The sequence below is a fragment of the Salmo trutta genome, chromosome 5 (assembly GCF_901001165.1).
Source record: "Salmo trutta chromosome 5, fSalTru1.1, whole genome shotgun sequence".
NCBI lineage: Eukaryota > Metazoa > Chordata > Actinopteri > Salmoniformes > Salmonidae > Salmo > Salmo trutta.
In genome coordinates this window covers 53,434,192-53,457,751 of record NC_042961.1, presented here as the reverse complement: position 1 = coordinate 53,457,751, position 23,560 = coordinate 53,434,192, and the positions used below count along the sequence as shown (strand labels likewise).

Genomic DNA, 23,560 nt, shown 5'->3' with positions numbered 1-23,560 from the left:
TCATCTCATATGTATATACTGTACTCCATACCATCTACTGCATCTTGCCTATGCCGCACGGCCATCGCTTATCCATATATTTATATGTACATATTCTTATTCATTCCTATACACTTGTGTGCGTATAATGTAGTTGTTGTGAAATTGTTTACTTGTGAAATTGATTACTTGTTAGATATTACTGCACGGTCGGAACTAGAAGCACAAGCATTTCGCTACACTCGCATTAACATCGGCTAACCATGTGTATGTGACCAATAACATTTGATTTGATTTGATCAGAAAGTGAAAGGGTAAATTAACTGCACAGTTTAAAGTAACTGTCCAGTGAAAATCCCCCTTTCAAAGTTTATATTCTGTTAACTCATACCCAAGTAATGTTGTTGACTCATCTTATACTCGTATTTGAGGCCAAAACATACATTTGAGAAGAAACACTTCAAAAACCTCAAACTTGTATCTTAAACATTTCCAAAATGCTTGCTATTTCCTGAAAGATAATGACATCGTCCGACCTCATTGGGTGAGCTGGCCAATCAGCAATCTACTCGCATTCATATTTTTCATAACAGGTATACAGCCCCACCATTACAACACGGAAAAGCTGCTTTTTAACCTACTTAATTGCCTTTTTGGGGGGGGAAAGTATTTCACTCGTATTGTAATTAATTATAGGTCATATTTCATAGAAATCTGGAAACACTTGACAATTACATTAAGTTACTTTAAGTGCCGCTGGCTCTTTGACTACGATATGGTTTACTTTTTTGTAGCCACCACAGGTGTGTTTATCTCAAATATTGTTGTGATAACGTTGGGGTGAATTTAAGTTAAAATGATCCTGTCCGTTGAACTGGAATACATCAGTTCACAAATTGATTGGATTTATGTGGATCAGACCCCAACTCTGCTAAATAGATACATTGAGATATAGTTATGATAGGAATGAATCCTAACTTCCACCTACATCAAATGTTCACTTCATCTCTTATTGTCATCAATGTGTTCAACTGAGTGGAAGTTGGGATATGCCCCATAAAGGCTGATAGTGTAGATTCAGTAATGTGATCATAGTGTGATTCCCCCTCTTGTGTGTCTGTGGAGGAGGGAGTGTTGTGGTACTTCTCTGTGTCAGCCCAGCCCTGACCAGAAGTTGCATTTCCAGTTTAGCAGGTGAAAAAAAATACTGCTTTTGCGACGCCCCGGTTTAGCTATTATATGTTGGCTAATATAAGTCTTTGCAGTTTGGTTGATTTCAAAATCCCCTGCCTAATGGGACAACCACAGAGCAGGCATTAAATGCATTCGTTGTCTGTCTTTCACCTAAACAATGGGGATGAACCAGATCAGTTTTATTTGAGTAGTTTTCAGTTTATTTTATGCTAATACAATTTATCAGCTAAATAGATTTTGTTTAAAGGCCTAATGCAGCTGTTTTTATATCAATATCAGATCATTTTTGGGTAACAATTAAGTACCTTACTTGAATAGATTTCCATTAAAATGGGCAACAAAAAATGATCAAGCAAGAATATTTCTATCACTGTCTGGGAGTGGTCTGGGTGGGGGAGGGGAAAGCTGAGAGGTTTGGAACGCTCTTTGTTATTGGTCTATTAATCAATTGACTGCATGGTGATGTCACCATGGAATGCCAAAACTTCCTCCCATGAAAACCTGCTGATTAGAAGGTCCTGTCTAGATTGTATTTTCAACAAGAAACTATCAGGACATAACACTGATAAAAAATCACACTTTTACAGTGTTAGATTCATCAGATGTTGACTTCATTGGGTCTTTAAAAAAGTAATAGAAAAATAATCTAAAAACGATGAGGGTCAAAATTATTGGCACCCTTGTTTTCAATACTCTAGAACCCTGCCCTTGTGATTATAAGATTGGAGAACACTTTGGAATTTTTCCAGATCCTTGATATCCTTCGACTGCCCTTATGGACCGCCCTCTTCAATTCAAACTAAAGGTTTTCAATGGGGTTCCATTCCGGAGACTGAGATTGCAAAATGTAGATTTTGTGGTCAATTAATCATTTCTTTGTGGATTTAGATGAGTGCTTGGGGTTATTATCTTGCTGGAAGATTAACTTGTGGCCAAGTTTTAGCCTCCTGGCAGAGGCGACCAGTTTTTTGTTTAAAATGTCCTCGTACTTGGTTAAGTTCATAATGCCGTTGACCTTAACAAGAAAAGTACCTCATACCTACTGTAAAATATGGTGGTGCATCTTTGACGTTATGTTTGGTTTGCTTCCACTGGTCCTGTGCCCCTTGTTAAGGTCAACGGCATCATGAACTTTACCAAGTCGGAGGAAATGTATACCCAAAACCTGGTTACCTCTGCTAGGAGGCTGACACTTGGCCGCAGGTGCATTTTCCAGCAAGACAATAACACCAAGCAGACATGAGAAATGGTTAGTTGACCACAAAATCGACATTTTGCAACAGCCATCTCAGTCTCTGGACTTGAACCCCATTGAAAACCTGTGGTTTGAACTGAAGAGGGCAGTCCATAAGAGCAGACGAAGGATATCAAGGATCTGGAAAGATTCTGTATGGAGGAATGTGTGTTCTCCAATCTCATAAAACATTTTAGAAGAAGCCCCAGTGCCGTTATCCTCACAAAGTATCTCTGTTTTTTGTTTCGTTTCTACAATTGTAAAGTGCCTTTAGGAAACTGAAAAGAGCTATATAATGTTCCATGTATTCTTGGTATTGGAAACAGGGGTAGCAATCCTTTTGACCCCCATCTTATTTAGAAAAAACATACTACTTGATAAACAACATCTCTTGTAATTGTACTAGTGTAAAATATATATATTTTTTGAGCATACAATATTGCTCAGTATTAGTAGTATTTTTTTATACTCTTTTTTTGCTGAGATCTTGATCACACACACACACACACACTTACACTCATGCACGTTCACAGGCACACACACACACACACACACACTCATGCATGCACGCATGCAAGCACTCACACACACACACATACACACACACACTCGTGCACGCACACACACACACACTCATGCACACACCCACTCATGCGCACACACACTCATGCACTCTCGTAAGTATCATTGCGGCTTCTGGTTCTGACACTTTGGGGGGGAAAAATTCTTCAATGTGGTTCCATTAGTGTTTCCCAGAGCCATGTACTTCATAGATACTGTACATGACCCTGGTTTCCCTCATCTCATCTGGTCTGGTGGAGCTGTATTGCCTTGCCGTTATTGCATCCGCCAACTGCATGCAGCTGAGGAGTATGATACATTACTGAGCAGCCTGTGTTTCTCCCTCTAAAAGCGTACTGACATCACAGTGGTGTAGGCAGACTACATGGAACCCACCATGACTTCCTCTGGTTGTTGCCTCAGTCTTAGTTCCTTATTTCCCCTGCTGAGCTCTATCTACGATGAGCTGGTTCTAGTGCCACCTCTGACCTCTGGTGGTCATTGGCTGTTAGGGATCATAAACTCCCTGCTTATCCTCGGGGGAGGGGATTTTTGTTGTTGTCTTCTTCAATGTTCTGTGTATTCACTCTTGGTGTGTATAGTAACATGAATATGATCCTTGTGTAAAACTGACCATGGATCAGCTTCCAGAGACAACTCCCTTCATTCTACTCTACTCTTCATTCTAGTTCTGATATGGTTATAAACTCCCTACTGTCTGTGTGTTGTAGCTCTGATATGGTTATAAACTCCCTACTGTCTGTGTGTTCTAGTTCTGATATGGTTATAAACTCCCTACTGTCTGTGTGTTGTAGCTCTGATATGGTTATAAACTCCCTACTGTCTGTGTGTTGTAGTTCTGATATGATTTTAAACTCCCTACTGTCTGTGTGTTGTAGTTCTGATATGGTTATAAACTCCCTACTGTCTGTGTGTTGTAGTTCTGATATGGTTATAAACTCCCTACTGTCTGTGTGTTGTAGTTCTGATATGGTTATAAACTCCCTACTGTCTGTGTGTTGTAGTTTTGAGATGGTTATAAACTCCCTACTGTCTGTGTGTTGTAGTTCTGATATGGTTACAAACTCCCTACTGTCTCTGTTTTGTAGTTCTGGCAGTATGGGGAGTGGGTGGAGGTGGTGATCGATGACAGGCTGCCGGTGAAGGATGGGAAGCTGCTGTTTGTCCACTCTGCCGAGGGAGGAGAGTTCTGGAGCGCCCTGCTGGAGAAGGCCTATGCCAAGTAAGGAGGGATGAGGGAGGAGAGGAGAAGAGGGTGGTTAGAAGAATTTAAATGTAAACGTGGGCTTTGCATTTCTTTCACTCTGTCTATGTATATGTTTGTGTGTTATTATATCAGTAAATAAATGACCAAAATGTCAATAGAAAATGATATGTCTGTATGCATATTGTAGAGTGATTTGTGGTCTTACATAGACTTTTGACACAGAATTGTCAACCCTTGTTGCAGGTTGAATGGCTGTTATGAGGCTCTGTCGGGAGGCAGTACGTCAGAGGGTTTTGAGGACTTCACAGGAGGGGTGACGGAGATGTTCGAGCTGAGGAAGGCGCCCTCTGACCTTTACAGCATCATCAGCCGGGCCGTGGAGAGAGGCTCACTGCTGGGCTGCTCCATAGACGTCAGTACCGATACCCCTCACATATGCTGAACAGTGTAGCAGTGTTCGTACGTGTGTGTGTGTGTGTGTGTGTGTGTGTGTGTGTGTATGTGTGTGCGTGTGTGTGTGCGTGCGTGCGTGCGTCTTCCCTGACCGTGTCCTTTCTCTATCCCCAGATCACCGGCAGTCATGACATGGAGGCCGTGACCTTTAAGAAGCTAGTGAAAGGCCACGCCTACTCATTGACAGGGGTCGACGAGGTGAGCCAATGTTTGATTGACGCTAAGAGGGTAATCCCAGTTTGTTTTAGTGGGGTTCTAAACAGAGAGAACAATAATGACATCCGATTGGACAGAAAAGACAGCGTTGAAACCAGTACAAATGTGTTTCCCTTTGCATCAGTTTGATTGACTCAAGGCTGGTGATTTGCCCAGCTACTAAACATCTGTGTAATGCAGTATCCTTCTCCATCAGGTGGTGTACAGGGGGAATAAGACCAAACTGGTCCGTATCCGCAACCCCTGGGGAGAGATAGAGTGGACTGGGGCCTGGAGTGACAAGTACGAGACAGAAGCTTCACTTTACATATCATGTGTCATATAACATATATTCAGACCCCTTGACTTGTTTCACATTTTGTTACATTACAGCCTTATTCTAAAATTGATTAAATACAAAATAAAACTCAGCAATCTACACACAATACCCCATAATGACAAAGCAAAAACAGGTTTTTAGAACTTTTTGCAAATCTATTAAATATATAAACAAAAATACCTTATTTACATATGTATTCACACCCTTTGCTATGAGACTCGAAATTGAGCTCAGGTGCATCCTGTTTCCATTGATCATCCTTGAGATGTTTCTATAACTTCATTGGAGTTGATTTGGAAAAGCACACACCTGTCTATATAAGGTCCCACAGTTGACAGTGCATGTCAGAAAAAAAAACAAGCCATGAGGTTGAAGGAATTGTCCGTGGAGCTCCGAGACAGGGTTGTGTTGAGGTACAGACCTGGGGAAGGGTACCAAAACATTTCTGCAGCATTGAAGGTCCCCAAGAACACAGTGGCCTCCATCATTCTTAGTTGGAAGAAGTTTGGAACCACCAAGACTCTTCCTAGAGCTGGCCGCCCGGCCAAACTGAGCAACAAGGGGAGAAGGGCCTTGGTCATGGAGGTGACCAAGAACCCGATGGTCACTCTGACATAGCTCTAGAGTTCCTTTGTTGAGCTTGGAGAATCCCAGAAGGACAACCATCTCTGCAGCACTCCACCAATCAGGCCTTTATGGTAGAGTGGCCAGATGGAAGCAACTCCTCAGGAAAAGGCACATGACAGCCCTCTCAGAGGCACCTAAAGGACTCAGACAATGAGAAACAAGATTCTCTGGTCTGATGAAACCAAGATTAAACTCTTAGGCCTGAATGCCAAGCGTCACGTCTGGATGAAACCTGGCACCATCCCTACGGTGAAGCATGGTGGTGGCAGCATCATGCTGTGGAGATGTTTTTCTGCGGCAGGGACTGGGAGACTAGTCAGAATCAAGGGAAAGATGAAAGGAGCAAAGTACAGAGAGGTCCTTGATGAAAACCTGCTCCAAAGCGCTCAGGACCTCAGACTGGGGCGAAGGTTCACCTTCCAACAGGACGACGACCCTAAGCACACAGTCAAGACAATGCTGGAGTGGCTTCGGGACAAATCTCTGAATGTCCTTGAGTGGCCCAGCCAGAGCCTGGACTTGAACCCGATCGAACATCTCTGGAGAAACCTGGAAATAGCTGTGCAGCGATGCTCCCCATCCAACCTGACAGAGCTTGAGAGGATCTGCAGAGAAGAATGGGAGAAACTCCCCAAATACAGGTGTGCCAAGCTTGTAGCATCATACTCAAGAAGACTTGAGGCTGTAAACGCTGCCAAAATTGCTTCAACAAAGTACTGGGTAAAGGGTCTGAATACTTATGTAAATGTGATTTATCTTTTATAAATTAGCAAAAATGTCTAAAAACCTGTTTTTACTTTGTCATTATGTGGTATTGTGTGTAGATTGATGAGGAATTGTTTTAATTTAATCAATCTTAGAATAAGGCTGTAATGTAACAAAATGTGGAAGGGGAATAAATACTTTCAGAATGCACTGTATCTAGTGAGTTTAGAGCTGTCATATCATATAACTAGTGGGTTTGTAGCTGTCATATCATATATCACATAACTAGTGAGTTTATAACTGTCATATCATATAACTTGTGAGTTTATAGCTGTCAAATTATATAACTAGTGGGTTTATAGCTGTCATATCATATATCTTATAACTTGTGAGTTTATAGCTGTCATATCATATAACTAGTGGGTTTATAGCTGTCATATCATATATCACATAACTAGTGAGTTTATATTTGTCATATCATATAACTAGTGAGTTTATAGCTGTCATAATATATCATAAAACTAGTGGGTTTATAGCTGTCATATCATATATCACATAACTAGTGAGTTTATATTTGTCATATCATATAACTAGTGAGTTTATAGTTGTCATATCATATATCACATAACTAGTGAGTTTATAGTTGTCATATCATATAACTTGTGAGTTTATAGCTGTCATATCATATAACTTTTGAGTTTATAGCTGTCATATCATATATCATATAACTAGTGAGTTTATATCTGTCATATCATATATCATATAACTAGTGAGTTTATGGTTGTCATATCATTTAGCATATCTAGTGAGTTTATAGCTGTGTAACGGTTGTCTGAAGGAGAAGTGGACCAAAGCGCAGGGTGGTAAGTGCTCATGATTCTTTATTATCACAACACACTCAAACAAAACAATAAAAGGCGAAAAAAGAAAACGTACAGTTCTGTCAGGCAACAGAGGCTAAACAGAAAACAACCTCCCACAAACACAGGAAGAAAACAGGCTGCCTAAGTATGATTCCCAATCAGAGACAACGATAGACAGCTGCCTCTGATTGGGAACCATACTCGGCCCAAAAACAAAGAAACAGAAAACATAGATTTTCCCACCCGAGTCACACCCTGACCTAACCAAACATAGAGAATAATAAGGATCTCTATAGTCAGGGCGTGACAAGCTGTCATATCATATATCATATAACTTGTGAGTTTATATCTGTCATATCATATGTCATAAAACCTGTGAGTTTATAGCTGTCATATCATATGTCATAAAACCTGTGAGTTTATAGCTGTCATATTATATAGCATATCTAGTGAGTTTATTTGCTGTCTTATCATATATCATATAACTACTATTTGTTGTTGAAATACAGTCAGTGATGTGTTTTCATTGTGGATGTTTCAGCTCCAGAGAGTGGGAGGGTGTTGACCGCTCAGTCAGAGGGCGACTCCAGAACTGCAGTGAGGACGGAGAGTTCTGGTGAGTGTGTGTTTATGTGTATGTATTTGTGACACCAAGTCGGATGTCTTATTGGCCGATTGGTATGATACTTGAGAGTATGTGTGCGCTAATGCATCGTATGCCTGACCGACTCTCCATCTCCCTCACCCCTCTCCCTCCCTCCCTTCTATCAGGATGTCGTTCAGTGACTTCCTGCTTGAGTTCACACGTCTGGAGATCTGCAACCTGACAGCAGACGCCCTGGAGGCCACCCAGCAGAAGAAGTGGAGCTCAGTCGTCTACCAGGGGGAGTGGAGGTCAGGCAGCACGGCTGGGGGCTGCAGGAACTTCCCTGGTGAGGAGGGAGGGAGGATGGAAAGAAGGAGGCAGGGAAGGAGGCAGGGAAGGAGGCAGAGGAGAGAGGGAAGTGGCCCAGCCAGGCTGTAGCAAAGAGAGAAGGATAAAGACAGTTACTCCTAGTCACTGAGCAAAGGAGTTGTTTTTCTCCCATGGTTAAGATTATGATTTGGGAGGGTAGGCTGAAGCTAGATATGTACCTAAAAGCAACTTCTACTGGATGCGTGAGGATAAAGAAATGGTGTCTAATAAACAGTTGATTAAAATGTTTCCTTCTCTAGAGTCTTCTAATAACTGATTCCCCCACAATCCCTAGCCACATTCTGGATCAACCCGCAATTCAAGGTTGCCCTGCAGCACCCCGACACAGCCGGCCAATCAGATTGCAGCTTCCTGGTGGCGCTGATGCAGAAGGACCGGAGAAAGAAACGCAAGGAGGGCGAAGACATGGAGACCATCGGTTTCGCCATCTACGAGGCAAGAAGCTGATCTTTGTATCTTGTTCAACTTTTTTCATTCAGTTTTAAAGTGTAAGCAAGGCAATACGACCGTTTGTCAAGGAAAGTGTTTTGAACAAGTAGAATTGACTGGATGTTTCTATCTAACTCCTATCTTTTTCTGTGTCTCTCTCCAGGTTCCTAATGAGGTATGTATATTCTGCTGGCCAGTATTCTTTGACGTTAGGTTGTAAGTTAATCTTGTGATAAGCTGTAAGAGTCCAGCATAACTATGATCCTGTTGGTCCATTTGCTAGATATTTAGAGTGCGTTAAAACCTGTTGGACAGTGTGTCATATCTGAAGAAGTGGAATCCAGCCAAAAGGCCTATAATGGTCAGTGCAGCTCGTACTTAGGCTCATTGGCCAATTGTCTCATATGGAGATGCACGGTGGCATTCTCCTCATGCTGTGGCAACATTGTGCTCTTAAAGGGGAGATCTGCAGTTGCTGCATCCATTTTTAGACTATTATGGTATGTAGGCATTATGGTATGTAGGCATTATGGTATGTAGGCAGTATGGTATGTAGGCATTATGGTATGTAGGCAGGCCTTGAAGAATAGAACTTAGAAATGCCTCATGAGCTTAGTTCAACTGTCACCCCATCAGAACCCAACACATCAGCTTGTTTAACTTCAATGTTTGTGAACAAAGTCAATTTAAACAAACACCATACAGCCTCAAAACATAGTTGGAACTATCATTTCTATATCATGGATGGTCTTTCCTTGCATCCATAGTCCAAAAATTTGAGAGTGTTTACATTTCTCCAGCCCCGTCCCGCAGCGTTTTACTGAAACGGGGATGGGGAAAACGCTTTGTTATTGTTGTTATTAAGGTCAAAGCTCAGAGGTCAAGGGTTCAGAGATTTACTTCCCTCACAGTTAGGGGTTAGGTTCACCTAGAAGGGGGTGCAATGAACTCAACTTCTCTGAAGTGAACTAACTTGCCCACAGTGCTTTCTTCTCAGTATGTGGGCAGATTAGGGGTTAGAGGTCAAGGGTTAGAGGTCATTCAACCAATTCACTCACAGAGCTGTCCCTCCTCTCCATCCTCTTAGTACATGGGTTAGGTTCACCTAGTTTAACTAACTCACTCATACTGCTTTCCCCTGCCCTTGGTATGTGGGCAGATCAGGGGTTAAGGGTTAGAGGTCAGGGGTTAGTGAGTTCACCTCCCTCACAGCATTTTCCCACTACTCTCTCTGTCCTCTTAGTACATGGGTAAATCAGGCGTCCACCTGAAGAGAGACTTCTTCCTGACGCACGGTTCCAGCGCCCGCTCTGAGCTCTTCATCAACCTGAGAGAGGTGAGCTCTCGCTTCCAGCTGCCTGCTGGGGAGTACATCATTGTCCCCTCCACCTTTGAACCCAAGAAGGAGGGAGACTTCGTCCTCAGGGTCTTCTCTGAGAAACCTGCCAACTATGAGTGAGTGATGGAGAAGTGAGAGGTGGACAGGAAATATGATAGGTTGATACGGAGGTTATGGATGGCATAAGGTGATGCATTTGATTGAAGGATATTGATACTGGTGTTATTTTCTGTCTGTTAGGGAGCTGGATGATGATGTCACAGCTGAACTACCAGCAGAGGTGAGTGGAGGAGACATGGGTTGTGTCCCAAATGTCACCTAATTCACTAAATAGTGTGCTGCTTTTGATTAGGGCATTAGTTGAAAGTAGTGCACTATATAGGGAATAGGGAGTCCATTTTTTATACACTATTCCTAAACAAATCAAAGTGAAGAGTTTACATTCCTCTGTGAGTTTACATTCCTCTGTGAGTTTACATTCCTCTGTGAGTTTACATTCCTCTGTGAGTTTACATTCTTCTGTCAGTTTACATTCCTCTGTGAGTTTACATTCCTCTGTGAGTTTACATTCTTCTGTCAGTTTACATTCCTCTGGGAGTTTACATTCCTCTGTGAGTTTACATTCCTCTGTGAGTTTACATTCCTCTGTCTTTGTTTCAGACCGAGCTGGACGAGAGCCAGATCGACGCTGGCTTCAAGAGTCTGTTTAGACAACTGGCTGGAGAGGTGAGGAGTCGTGTTGGGCAATGAGGGTAGAGCAGAGTGAAGGGTCTGATGTAGTCTTTTCTCATGGTCTCTCTGTTTGGCCTACAGGACATGGAGATCAGTGCCACAGAGCTGCAGACTATTTTGAACAGGATCATGACCAAGCGTGAGTCCACAGGAATAGAATAAGGACACAGTATTCTACTCTGTATCTGTATGTGTGACTAAAACCCAGCCACATGCCTTCAGCAGAAACACAAACTGTCGGTCCTTACAGTGGAAATATGTAAATATTTGGATTTGGATATTACAGGTGCAGTTCGAAAACGCAAAATTTGTTTTTACACTTCTCTCGCTCTCTCTCCATCTTCCCCTATCTCTCTCTTTCTCTCTCTCGCTCTCTCTCTCTCTCTCTCTCTCTCTCTCTCTCTCTCTCCGATACAGACAAAGATCTGAAAACAGATGGATTTGGACCAGATTCCTGTCGGACTATGATCAACCTGATGGACGTATCCTTGGTGTATTGATGCATTTTCATACAGTATTAGTCCTCTCTGTCTGGTCTCTGCTTTTCTCTCTTGTCTGTCTGTCTGTCTGTCTGTCTGTCTGTCTGTCTGTCTGTCTGTCTGTCTGTCTGTCTGTCTGTCTGTCTGTCTGAACAAGGTTCCTTGACCGTGTCCTTCAGACTGATGGTAGTGGTAAACTGGGATTGACAGAGTTCCATGTGCTGTGGGAGAAGATCAAACGATACCTGGTGAGATTAGCTTAAACATCTGTTCTGCTATTCACCTGAGTCATTCTGTGAAACTGAGCCTTCTCTCTCTTCGTGTGTTCCTTGTTGGTGTTCCTTGTCTAGTCTTGGTAGAGCCATTCCACTAGTTCCTTATCTTTGTCTTCTTCCTCTCTCTTTCTCTCTCTCCAGACTATATTCCGTCAGTTTGATCTGGACAAGTCAGGCACCATGAGTTCCTATGAGATGAGGATGGCTCTGGAGGCAGCAGGTAAACACAGCCCAGTCCCTCCTTTCCTTAAACCACAGCCCAGTTCCTTTGTAGTGAATCATCACTAGTTGTATTCAACCAAACCAGGACACCTGACTACACCGGACACCTGAAGTCTGACCCATGGGAACTTTATGAAAGCATATCTAGCTTTTAAATGGTTCCCACCTATGGTCTGTCTGTTATTTCCCCAGGGTTCAAGCTGACAAACCACCTGTTCCAGCTGATCATACTGCGTTACACTGAGGCTGACTTGGCAGTTGACTTTGACAACTTTGTTACCTGCCTGGTTAGGCTGGAGACCATGTTCAGTGAGTCATTTTGTCATATTTCCATACTTTTTCCCTATTAAGTCCTTGTATTAATAAACTCACTTCAAATTGGCCATCAAGCAATACTTGTCATAGTCTTGATTGTTGAGAATAATAATATATATTTGCATGATTATATTACGTACTGTACATTTATGAGCGCTTGAAAACAGGATAGCAATGTCTTACAATTCTCTCTCCTCTACTTTACAGAGACCTTCAAGACGTTGGACACAGATGCTGATGGAGTCATACAACTCAACTTCTTCCAGGTCTGAAGATCTCACATTTCTATCAATCGCATCTGTTTTCCAGGTGTATACAGGAACCAGTGGAGGCTGCTATGGGGAGGACGGCACATAGTAATGGCTTGAATGGAGTCAATGGAATGGTATCAACCAATGGAAACCATGTTTGATGCCATTCCATTGACTCCATTCCAGCCATTATTATGAGCCGTCCTCCCCTCAGCAGCCTCCACTGACAGGAAAAGGGAGAGATTTGTTTTTCTATCCCCTCTGTAGAGTGGCGGGAAGTTGGGATTTATTTTTTGCAGTGGTAAAACTGTTTACCTCCTTTCCCTCTCCACCTTCTCTCTGCAGTGGATCAGCCTGACCATGTTTGCCTAGAGATGGACTGACCCTCTGATGTTACTGCACCAGGCTGCACTAATGTCCTTTCAGAAGTGCCTTTACCTGGTCCCTCCTCTCCACGCTGCAGAGGTCCATGGATTTGAAAAACTCTTGGAATGTTTACAACATTTAGTATACGGGTGTGCTAAAGCCTTGCCTGTTACCTTAGAAACAGAGGGAGACAATTCTACTCACAGGGGGCCGTAACATAGAAGTTGGTGGGAGATTTTGATACTGCCTCCTATTGGATAGGAAGGAAACTGCCTAAACTTTTTGTTTACACCTTGTGCCAAATTTCATTGATGCCTTGTCATATTTTCAACATGGCGGCTTCCTTTCAGCAGCCAGTGTTTGTGTCCGTAATAGGTTTAAGGGGGTGGTGGTGTTAGTATGGAGTTTGCTGGGTCAAATGATTTCCTCTGCAGAGAGGGCAAAGCGCTGTTGTTTTTTTGGAAGTACTTGATCATCCTTAGAGAATCGAATCACCCGCATGACAGTTTTATCATAGTCGGATATATGAATACTTTTCAATGGAAAAACTAACAATATCATTGTAATGCTGCATACTCACTTTGATATCCTCTTTTTTTGGGGGGGGGGGCACAGAGACTTCAAGGACATGCCTTTATTTTATCTCATTTTTCAGTGTTCAAGGGGAACATAAATCATTTGATTGTTATTTTTGTATTTGGGATGTTGGTTATAAGGGATGACTGATTTGATTGGAATAGCAGGCCTGAAGCTGATGCATGTAATGTCAGACGTATTGATGTAGGGGAGCTATATAACCTCTATGAAGGTAGAGAAAAATGCACGTATCTTGGCGGAAAGAGAAATAAACAAACCTTTGAAGGTATAGATTGAGACATTTTCCCATCTTGCCAAATAGACTGATATTGAAGGGGGCAGAAGCAGTATGACACTCATATTACCATTACACTATAGTTGACATTTCCTGTGTAGATGAACGCCAAAATGTCTTAAATGCATTATGCAATCACATGACTGTTGTTTACCATGTACACTCTGGACTTGTTATGCCATCTATCATGGAATGATCTAACTTCTCTATATCTATCTTTTCAAAACTTTAATAAAAACTTTCTGAACACAATTATATTAATGTGGATATGTCATAATTTGGGTTTTCAGCGAGGCTAAAATCTGTTCTAAAATGAATATCAGACTCATGGAATGAGTCCCATTGTTAATACTGTATATCGACCCGTGAATAATTCTCAAGTTACTTCCTCAGTCTTTTTTGGACAACATATTACACAGAAGTGAGTGTCATCGACCAGTAAATTGGCCAATTGCCCCCAATTAAAACAGAAGACTTGATCACATGAATAAATAAACTTTAGTAGCCACATTGATAATTTAAAAAAAGGACGAGCGGAAATAAATACTTTACGATGGCTAATGTACATCTATAGACAGGATACACACATTAAGACATGTACAGCAGATTCATCACGTTCTCATTGTTACGTTCAATCGAGACATTTACATCTGCAGATCAATATTAAATGAACACTAACTTCTAATAGACAATAATAATGGCAACAATAACAAAAACAACTAAAATAGAATCCGCCCGTAGAGCTGCTCACGGCAGGAATGTACACTAGCTTAAAAAAATAGGAAGAATGTTTTAAAAAGTGAGAGGGACTCAACAACTGAGGTTGAGGCGTCAGCCAGGAAGTGACTATTCCACACAGCTCTCAGATCAGGCACTTTAAAAGGCGGTCGGTTTCTACTAATTAAGGGCCAGTTACACAATAGAAATATAATTCCTAGAAGGGAAATAGCCCCTCAGATCACGACTATTTGACTGCCCCCTTCATGGGTACACTCAAAATGGCCGCCAGCCAACCCGTCAGCTACCCACTGACTTGAATGGGGATTCCCACCGTAGGAAATATATTTCTATGAGATTGGTGGTTAGTTCCATTCGTTCGTTCAGGCGTTGGTGTTGTTGTACTCCATGCGATTGACCATGGTAGAGACCAGTTTCTGCAGCTGGATGGAGCGGTGCTGGCCTGTCTCCAGGACTTCCTTGTGGTTGGCCTTCTCCTCACTGTCATAGTCCATCACAGCCTTGTTGGTGATCAGGGACAGGGCGAACACACGCATGCCACAGTGACGTGCTACAATCACCTCATGAACTGTACTCATGCCTGAGGGAGAGAGAGAGAGAGACAAAGAAAGAGACAGAGAGAGAGGAAGAGCTGCATCAATTATAGATTTACTCAATATAAGAGAACAATTTGAGTTCAATATTTCCAATGCATTGTGAAGGTGCTGATTAAATTATTCCACGGAGGGAGGCAGGGAGAGATGAGACGTACCGACAGCATCAGCTCCCAGTTTGTGCAGCATGCGACACTCCGCAATGGTCTCGAACGAGGGCCCGCCCAGGACACAGTACACGCCTTCACGCAGGAAGTCACCGTAGCCCAGCTCTTGTCCCACATCCACAGCCAGCTGCTGCAGCTCTCTGTCGTACGCGTCAGACATACAGGGGAACCGCACGCCGAACCTAGGAGAGCGGGAGGGAGGGTTACACCTCAATGCCCCAACTATTGCACGTGCAAACAAGTTCAACATAATTCTCTCTGTCACACACAACACACAAGCTTGCCTGGCCTACCTGTCGTCGTTAGGTCCAGACAGTGGGTTGTTGCCAGCGAACCCAGGCATGTTGATGTGGTCTTTCATGATCATGATGTCTCCCACCTTGAAGTCCTGGTTGAGACCGCCAGCAGCGTTGGTCAGGATTACTGTCTCAACACCCAGCAAGCTGAAGATACGCATGGGCAGGGTGATCTAGAACACAAATCCATGGTCAATTCATCACAAATACAATGGTATAACACATCACAATGTACAGCTAATACATGAATACTCTATTGCAGGATTCCTGATTTTATGTGTTAAGTCTATAACTAACATAGAATTATTTTCTGCAGTAAAACAATTCATACATGACACACAGAGGCGTAAAAATTACACAATGTGGTCATATGTTATCTGTATTTAACGAGTGTTGTAAAGCAAATTGCCCCTGATAAAAGAAAAATAAAGAAGATATCTTCTCTACATATCATGTGAAGTAATCGAAAGAGCAGCGGATGTCTGCCTGCCACAGTCACGAGGTAGTAAACAGACATGATAGACGTACCTTCTGGATGGCGTATCCCTCGTAGAGGTGGAAGCGTCCCTGCATGCACACACATGGCCTTCCCTTCAGCATCCCGAACACCAGGCGACCAGCATGTCCAGCCACTGTAACACACAACCACCAATTAGAATGCACCGACGACGCACGGCAACCAATCAGAAAACATCTTATGGAACCATGTGTTTTTTCCATAGGCGATAACCAGTTTTCCCTGGTTAGACGACACAACAAAGATAATCTTGGACCTACACATCTGCAATGCCGATTCACCACACAAGAAAACAAGTTGACAGACATAATATTACACCTGTGCTCTGGGGGAAGTTGGGGATGTCCTTGTAGTTGAAGGCCACCTGGTCTTTCAGCATGTCAGCCAGTCCTCCCAGTCCTGAACCACACACGATGCCCACCAGGGGGCGAACGGAGGTCTGGGACAATAGCCAGTCTGCTGTGCCCTTGCAGTCCTCATAGCTGATCCTGAAACAGAGGGAAATATACCGTACGTTAGAATAAAATACGTACTGACACTAATACTTTATAATAAAACCAACGGATGTCATGGTCGATGCTATCAAGACACATAGCTGATATGCCCTGGGGTGTGTCAGAGTGTCTATGGGAAGTTGAAGTGTGTGTGTGTGCTTATTAAACAGATGTTTTCCTAGCAGTAATCTAAAACTGTGTGTTAATAAGGGTGTGGACTCTTCTATTGAAACACGTGCATGTGCGCACACACACACACACATTCCTTCAGTCACGATGCCTCAGCCTAACCATAAGACCACCTCTTATTTAGTTTTTATTTAACCTTTATTTAACTAGGCAAGCCAGTTTAGAACAAATTCTGATTTACAATGACAGCCTAGGAACAGTGGGTTAACTGCCTTGTTCTGACAACAGATTTATACCTTGTCAACTCGGGGATTTGCTCCACCAACCTTTCAGTTACTGGCCCAACGCTCTAACCACTAGGCTACCTGCCGCCCCTTCATGGGGCTATATAGTTAATTAACGCGATAATACATACCTTTTTGGGTTGACCCAACCAAATACACAGTGTGTTACAGATCTGTCATTCTCATTGAAATGTGTATTATGCGCGCTATTTCTATGCTCTCTGTTCTCAAGTTTCGTTTTCGCATATTTTACTTTCGGTTTTATACATCGGCTTCAAAAAGCTGAAATAACAATATTTTGGAAAAGATATTTCACAGCAGTTTAGATGGTATAATGGTTCTCTACTCTACAATTATTTGTTTGTCACATAAACAGAAATTGGGCAAATTTTAGCAACCAGGAAATGGCGGAGCGATTTCTGAATAGTGCATATTTTAATTTTCATTGCAACATTTTGAATATGCCTTCAGAATAGGAAGTGTGAATTACATTTGATGAGTATTTACAAATATTTAGGTTCAGTATATAATACCGAAATGATTTAATCAAATATTATCTTAAAATATAATAAATGACTATTTAGACTTTTCGCAATAATTGGGGTTTTTAAAAACAGCAGCACATCTGGTTATTCATTTTCGGTAATGGTGTATCCCGCGCGTACCTCGCTTCCCCTTCCCATTCAAGAATGCGACAGGACTCCCTAAAAAGCCACTTCATTTTGTAGCCCATACAGAATCTCCCCCTGCCAGAATCCCCCCACCCCTTCGCGTTCTTCATTGCAGCGACTTGCTTGCCAGTTGAGATTTCTGCTCTTCACTCCGTTGTCAGTTTCGCCTACATTTCACTGATCTTAGTAGCAGAAAGCATTTTTTTTGTCTAAAGTGTTCGGTTTGGCTATTTGTTTCAAGTGTATGTGGCGGTTCTAGTTTGTATGGCGCCCTGGGCGAACCCCCCTTCAGTGCCCGCGCCCGCCCGCACCCGAGGGCGGCACGATTCCGCCCTATTCCCTCCACAGAAAGTATTTGACTCTAGCCACAGAATTATGGAAAACAGAAGGGGGGGAGAATTCTGTCAGAAGGGAGATTTTCGGCACAACACCGGCAGCCAACATGCACCGTGATGTAGGCTATACAGCATACTGTACTGCTTTAATCTGCCTTCGAAAAATGTCTGAACCTGAGCATAATTTTTTTTTTTATATTCGAAATATGATTGAAAGTCTATCGTATAATCTCGATGAAAAGATCAAACTCAAATTCAAGAGCATCCCCCCTGACTGCGCTTGTCCCATCTGCTGCCCATGTAACGTTAACGCTGAATCGCCAGAGCCACACAAACCCATTTCGGGGGTCTCATCTAAAAATAAACACACTACTATATACTCCACACTTGACCATGTGCGATACTAGTGCTACAGTACCACCACGTGTGAATAAAAGTAGCGGGTGAGTACTGGCAGGTAAAATAGAACCATAGAATGATGCAATTTCCTCCTACGCACTTGCCCGCGGAACAAGATGTAAAGAGCGCGTCTAGAACATGAATGGGATGAATGAAATAATAACCTAGGCTACTCACCCGGTACTTGACTCTGGAAACATTCTGAAAAGTAATTCGACTGGAATCCTCTCAAAAGCAGCGATGTATCAATTGGCTCAATGTAACCGCAGCAGACAGACTTGACTGGCGGCAAAACCTCAAGCGGAAGAAAAAAATCCTTAAAAAAAAAAAAAACACTTCAAATAAATAAATTAAAGTGGTATTTTAAATAATGTTAGATGATCTAAATGGTCAAATCATTAATTTGAAGACCGTTGAGCTGTATAGTAGTCTTCCAGTTAACCGTTTAAAAGTAGATGCTCTTGTATCTGGTCAGCTTTGCACAGGCAGCGATGTAATTATAGACGGAGCCCTTCTCTGTCACCCCTCCTCCTGGGTGACGCAAATACATCCGGACGTTTGGATTGGACCATACCGCACACGTTAAAACTACGCAATTCTGGACAGAAAGAATGCACGGTGTGTGGTGGAAATATGTTCCATGTCTGTTTGAGTTAATGTATTCTCACCCAAACCCCGACACACCCCTTCAGAATGGTTGGCACGTCAGAATGTTCCAATAAATGTTTGGAAACCAAGGGGTGTAGCCTAGGCTAATGCCTGTAGGATATGGAATGTGTCAAATGAGTAGTCTGCTGTTGATAATTCACAAAAGGGACAGTACAAAATCGTATCCTAACTTCTTGTTTATTTTTTCAGCAGTTTCATAGATTTTTAGATATGATGATGGGGATTCCCATAAGGAAGGGTTAGTGCTATCCTTGGGACGTCCATAACCTAAACCCTAACCTTAACCCGGCTACTCTTACCCTAACCACTTTACATTTCAACTTCAATAGGGTAGAGAGGTCACAAGGATCCAGGAAAGCACAGACTCATAAGCCTGGACAGGAATCATGCTTTGTTTTGAACATCATGATTCACGTGACTCGATTTACTTGTCTCATCACACCCCACCGATGATTATTGCATTATTTGAGTTAGGCAACGCTTGGCTCAAAGAAAATATGCTGCAGCCAGAACTTTACCAAAATAGTGTTTGACCAGATACAATACTATTTTACAGCAAACAAAATGACAACAGACTTTCAGCACGCACAGCACTTTTAACAAGACAGCCCCCACAATCATTTTATCATCAATTTCTCTCAGCCAATCATCAGTCATTTCTGTGACTTCAGTGCAGCTTTTGACGTTATCGATCATAGTCTGCTGCTGGAAAAACTTATGTGCTATGTCTTTGCACCCCCTGTTATAATGTGGATAAAGAGCTACTTGTCTAACAGATAACAGAGGGTGTTCTATAATGGAAGCCTCTCGAACATAATCCAGGTAGAAGCAGGAATTCCCCAGGGTAGCTGATTAGGACCCTTGCTTTTTTCAATCTTTACTAACGACATGCCACTGGCTCTCTTCACAGTCCCCAAGTCCAGAACAGACTATGGGAGGCACACAGTACTACATAGAGCCATGACTACATGGAACTCTATTCCACATCAGGTAACTGATGCAAGCAGTAGAATCAGATTTAAATAGAAGGTAAAAATACACCTTATGGAACAGCGGGGACTGTGAAGTAACACAAACATAGGCACAGACACATGGACACACACACACATGATAACATACGCACAATACACATGCATACACACACACGATGACATACACACTATACACACACGTACACATGGATTTCTGCGTTGTAGATATGTGGTAGTGGTGTATGGGCCTGAGGGCACACACTTAATGTGTTGTGACTTCTGTAATGATTGTATTGTAATGTTTTTAAAATTGTATAACTGCCTTAATTTTGCAGACCCCAGGAAGAGTAGGTGCTGTCTTGGCAACAGCTAATGGGGATCTATAATAAATACAATAAATACAAAATACAATACCAGAAATGAGCAAAGGCAGAGATAAGTAGCTCAACACTCTTTAAATCTTAGGATGTACAAGTACTTCCAAATATAAGAAATAATCTCTAAAATATGTGAAATGATCCGTGTGTGACGGATGCCACTTCCCTCTTTCCCATATTTGTAGTGTAGGCTACCGTCTTGTACATACAGTAATGTAACGCAATACAAAGTGTTACTTGACACATTGTTATTGTGAGATAAGCAGTCTTGGTGAGATAGTGTGTCATATAGTAAGATTCTAACTCCCCTTCTAGGCCTATAGACTATAAACCCACTTTACACCCTTTGATATGGAGCTGGGTTATCAATAGACGGGTAGGAAGGTTATCTCGTGAGTTACAAATGAACCATTCCTCCTGGTGTTTTTTTTGAACGTATGACAAATGTTCCTGGCTCCACTATAGTCAGCATGAAGGACGACAATGACCTACTAGGTGATATAACACCATCAATAATGCGCAGTGCCAGGTTATAGATAGACTGTTAAAGTCCAATAGGCAATGAGATTCTCTTTATTCTTGACTATTATTATAACTATTACTGTTGTATTACTGGTATATTATCACATTACTTGATTATTATACATGTACACTAATTGGCACAAAATCTTCAACCAAGCCTCTCAAACTAAAGCCTCTCTTTAAACCAACACTGTTACACAAAGCCTACCTACCTAGGCCTCAATAGGCCTTTGACTTTATATAACATGTGATTATGATGATAATCCAAAAATGTATATATATATATATATATATAAAAGGTATCTGGTCTCTTTTTTTGTATGATTTGGCATTCAAAACTTAGTGGCAAGCTTCAAAGAGGTTGCTCAATCATTTTGTACAGTCCCAGTCAAAACAACTAGTTGCCTGTTCGCCTGTGTTTACAGGCCAATAAAGATCAATAGAAATGTTCTCGAGCCTTCTAAACCACCTGTCACCGTGGTCCTATTCTCTTCCCTTGTTGCATCACATCTCAGATGGAAAAAAACAGCACAATATTTAGATGACTACCTGACCAGCTGACGGCAGTGGTGTGTGTGCGCGCCAATGCATGTTTGTTTGTCTAGGTATGTGTGTGTGTGTGTGTGTGTGTGTGTGTGTGTGTGTGTGTGTGTGTGTGTGTGTGTGTGTTGCGGGCAGGGGGAGAGGGATGTGGGTCATAGATGAGCCTTTAAGGAAAAAACACATGATTTCAAGATAACATGTTTTGCACATGTACCATTTAATTTCAAATCATGTGAAACCATGTTGTTGTGGAACATTTTACATGTGATGATACGTTTTTTTACACACCATTTCACAGGTGATGATACTTTTTTTACATTCCATTTCACAGGTGATGATACTTTTTTTTTACATGCGATTTCACAGGTGATGATACATTTTTTTTACATGTGATTTCACATGTGATGATACTTTTTTTTGCATGCGATTTCACAGGTGATGCCCTGCACACAAAAATGAGTTGTTACGATGTCCCCAGAAGGTCACAGTGTTTTCAACTTACATACACAACTTACATATTTGACACAAATTATTACTTGTATTTATTAAGAAACATGTCTTTACCTGGAATTTGAACTCACAACCTCTTGGTTCAGGGCATTCTGATCTTCCTGCTACGCCACTATGTCAGTGTCGATAACTGATTTCAACAGTTTTCCTACACATTGGAGTTGAAAGTAAATCTGAAGTTGTTAAAAATATACTCAAGAAAACTATTATATTTATCATAGTTATTCAGGAGTAACATTAAAAAGGAATAATATGCCCCACCAACACAAGGGAGAAACAGAAATTAGTGAATGTGGTTGTAGTGTGATATTATCACCTGAGCATGCACAAACTATATATAATATGTTTTCCTACCTTTCTACTACAAGTACATAGACTCAGCAAAAAAAGAAGCGTCCCTTTTTCAGGACCCTGTCTTTCAAAGATAATTCGTAAATATCCAAATAACTTCACAGATCGTCATTGTAAAGGGTTTAAACACTGTTTCCCATGCTTGTTCAATGAACCATAAACAATTAATGAACATGCACCTGTGGAACAGTCGTTAAGACACTAACAGCTTACAGACGATAGGCAATTAAGGTCGCAGTTATGAAAACTTAGGACACTAAAGAGGCCTTTCTACTGACTCTAAATAAAGCACCAAAAAAACTTCAGTTAGTGCTGAACACGGCTGCTAGAATCTTGACTAAAACCAAAAAATGTAATCATATTACTCCAGTGCTAGCCTCTTTACACTGGCTTCCTGTTAAGGCAAGGGCTGATTTCAAGGTTTCACTGCTAACCTACAAAGCATTACATGGGCTTGCTCCTACCTATCTTTCCGATTTGGTCCTGCCGTACATACCTACACCTACGCTACGGTCACAAGACGCAGGCCTCCTTACTGTCCCTAGAATTTCTAAGCAAACAGCTGGAGGCAGGGCTTTCTCCTATAGAGCTCGATTTTTATGGAATGGTCTGCCTACCCATGTGAGAGACGCAGACTCGGTCTCAACCTTTAAGTCTTTATTGAAGACTCATCTCTTCAGTAGCTCATATGATTGAGGTAAGTCCAGCCCAGGAGTGAGAAGGTGAACGGAAAGGCACTGGAGCAACGAACCGCCTTTGCTGTCTCTGCCTGGCCGGTTCCCCTCTCTCCACTGGGATTCTCTGCCTCTAACCCTATTACAGGGGCTGAGTCACTGGCTTACTGGTGCTCTTCCATGCCGTCCCTATGAGGGGTGTGTCGCTTGAGTGGGTTGAGTCACTGACGTGATCTTCCTGTCCGGGTTGACGCCCCCCCTTTGGGTTGTGCCAAGGGGAAGATCTTTGTGGGTTATACTCTGCCTTTTTTCAGGATGGTAAGTTGGTGGGTGAAGATATCCCTCTAGTGGTGTGGGGGCTGTGCTTTGGCAAAGTGGGTGGGGTTATATCCTGCCTGTTTGGCCCTGTCCGGGGGTATCGTCGGATGGGGCCACAGTGTCTCCTGACCCCTCCTGTCTCAGCCTCCAGTATTTATGCTGCAGTAGTTTATGTGTCGGGGGGCTAGTGTCAGTCTGTTATATCTGGAGTATTTCTCCTGTCTTATCCGGTGTCCTGTGTGAATTTAAGTATGCTCTCTCTAATTCTCTTTCTTTCTTTCTTTCTTTCTTTCTTTCTTTCTTTCTTTCTTTCTTTTTTTCTTTCTTTCTTTCTTTCTTTCTTCTTTCTTCTTTTCTTTTCTTTTCTT

The 23,560-nt window shown here is 42.1% G+C and overlaps 2 protein-coding genes across 2 annotated transcripts in view; one reads left to right on the top strand and one right to left on the bottom strand.

Annotated features, from left to right (window-relative positions):
• LOC115194504 (calpain-1 catalytic subunit) overlaps nucleotides 1-13,889 on the top strand; it is a 28,376-nt gene extending 14,487 nt beyond the window's left edge. The window contains exons 5-22 of the mRNA XM_029754239.1: nucleotides 4,078-4,211; nucleotides 4,440-4,608; nucleotides 4,764-4,847; nucleotides 5,062-5,147; nucleotides 7,921-7,995; nucleotides 8,151-8,311; nucleotides 8,630-8,790; nucleotides 8,948-8,959; nucleotides 10,028-10,239; nucleotides 10,364-10,403; nucleotides 10,784-10,849; nucleotides 10,937-10,994; nucleotides 11,273-11,337; nucleotides 11,514-11,582; nucleotides 11,751-11,829; nucleotides 12,024-12,140; nucleotides 12,354-12,412; nucleotides 12,743-13,889. Of these exons, the coding sequence (XP_029610099.1) occupies nucleotides 4,078-4,211; nucleotides 4,440-4,608; nucleotides 4,764-4,847; nucleotides 5,062-5,147; nucleotides 7,921-7,995; nucleotides 8,151-8,311; nucleotides 8,630-8,790; nucleotides 8,948-8,959; nucleotides 10,028-10,239; nucleotides 10,364-10,403; nucleotides 10,784-10,849; nucleotides 10,937-10,994; nucleotides 11,273-11,337; nucleotides 11,514-11,582; nucleotides 11,751-11,829; nucleotides 12,024-12,140; nucleotides 12,354-12,412; nucleotides 12,743-12,769 (1,674 nt within the window). The 3' untranslated portion in view covers nucleotides 12,770-13,889. The remainder of the gene's footprint in view (nucleotides 1-4,077; nucleotides 4,212-4,439; nucleotides 4,609-4,763; nucleotides 4,848-5,061; nucleotides 5,148-7,920; nucleotides 7,996-8,150; nucleotides 8,312-8,629; nucleotides 8,791-8,947; nucleotides 8,960-10,027; nucleotides 10,240-10,363; nucleotides 10,404-10,783; nucleotides 10,850-10,936; nucleotides 10,995-11,272; nucleotides 11,338-11,513; nucleotides 11,583-11,750; nucleotides 11,830-12,023; nucleotides 12,141-12,353; nucleotides 12,413-12,742) is intronic.
• A 220-nt stretch (nucleotides 13,890-14,109) lies between these two features.
• LOC115194505 (purine nucleoside phosphorylase-like) lies at nucleotides 14,110-18,748 on the bottom strand. Its single transcript, XM_029754240.1, has 6 exons — nucleotides 18,435-18,748; nucleotides 16,264-16,433; nucleotides 15,957-16,060; nucleotides 15,426-15,601; nucleotides 15,124-15,314; nucleotides 14,110-14,952 (listed from the first exon to the last, which is right to left on the bottom strand). The coding sequence occupies exons 1-6, from the start codon at nucleotides 18,455-18,457 to the stop codon at nucleotides 14,735-14,737; spliced, it is 882 nt and encodes a 293-aa protein (XP_029610100.1). The 5' UTR covers nucleotides 18,458-18,748; the 3' UTR covers nucleotides 14,110-14,734.
• Between the last annotated feature and the right edge of the window lie 4,812 nt (nucleotides 18,749-23,560).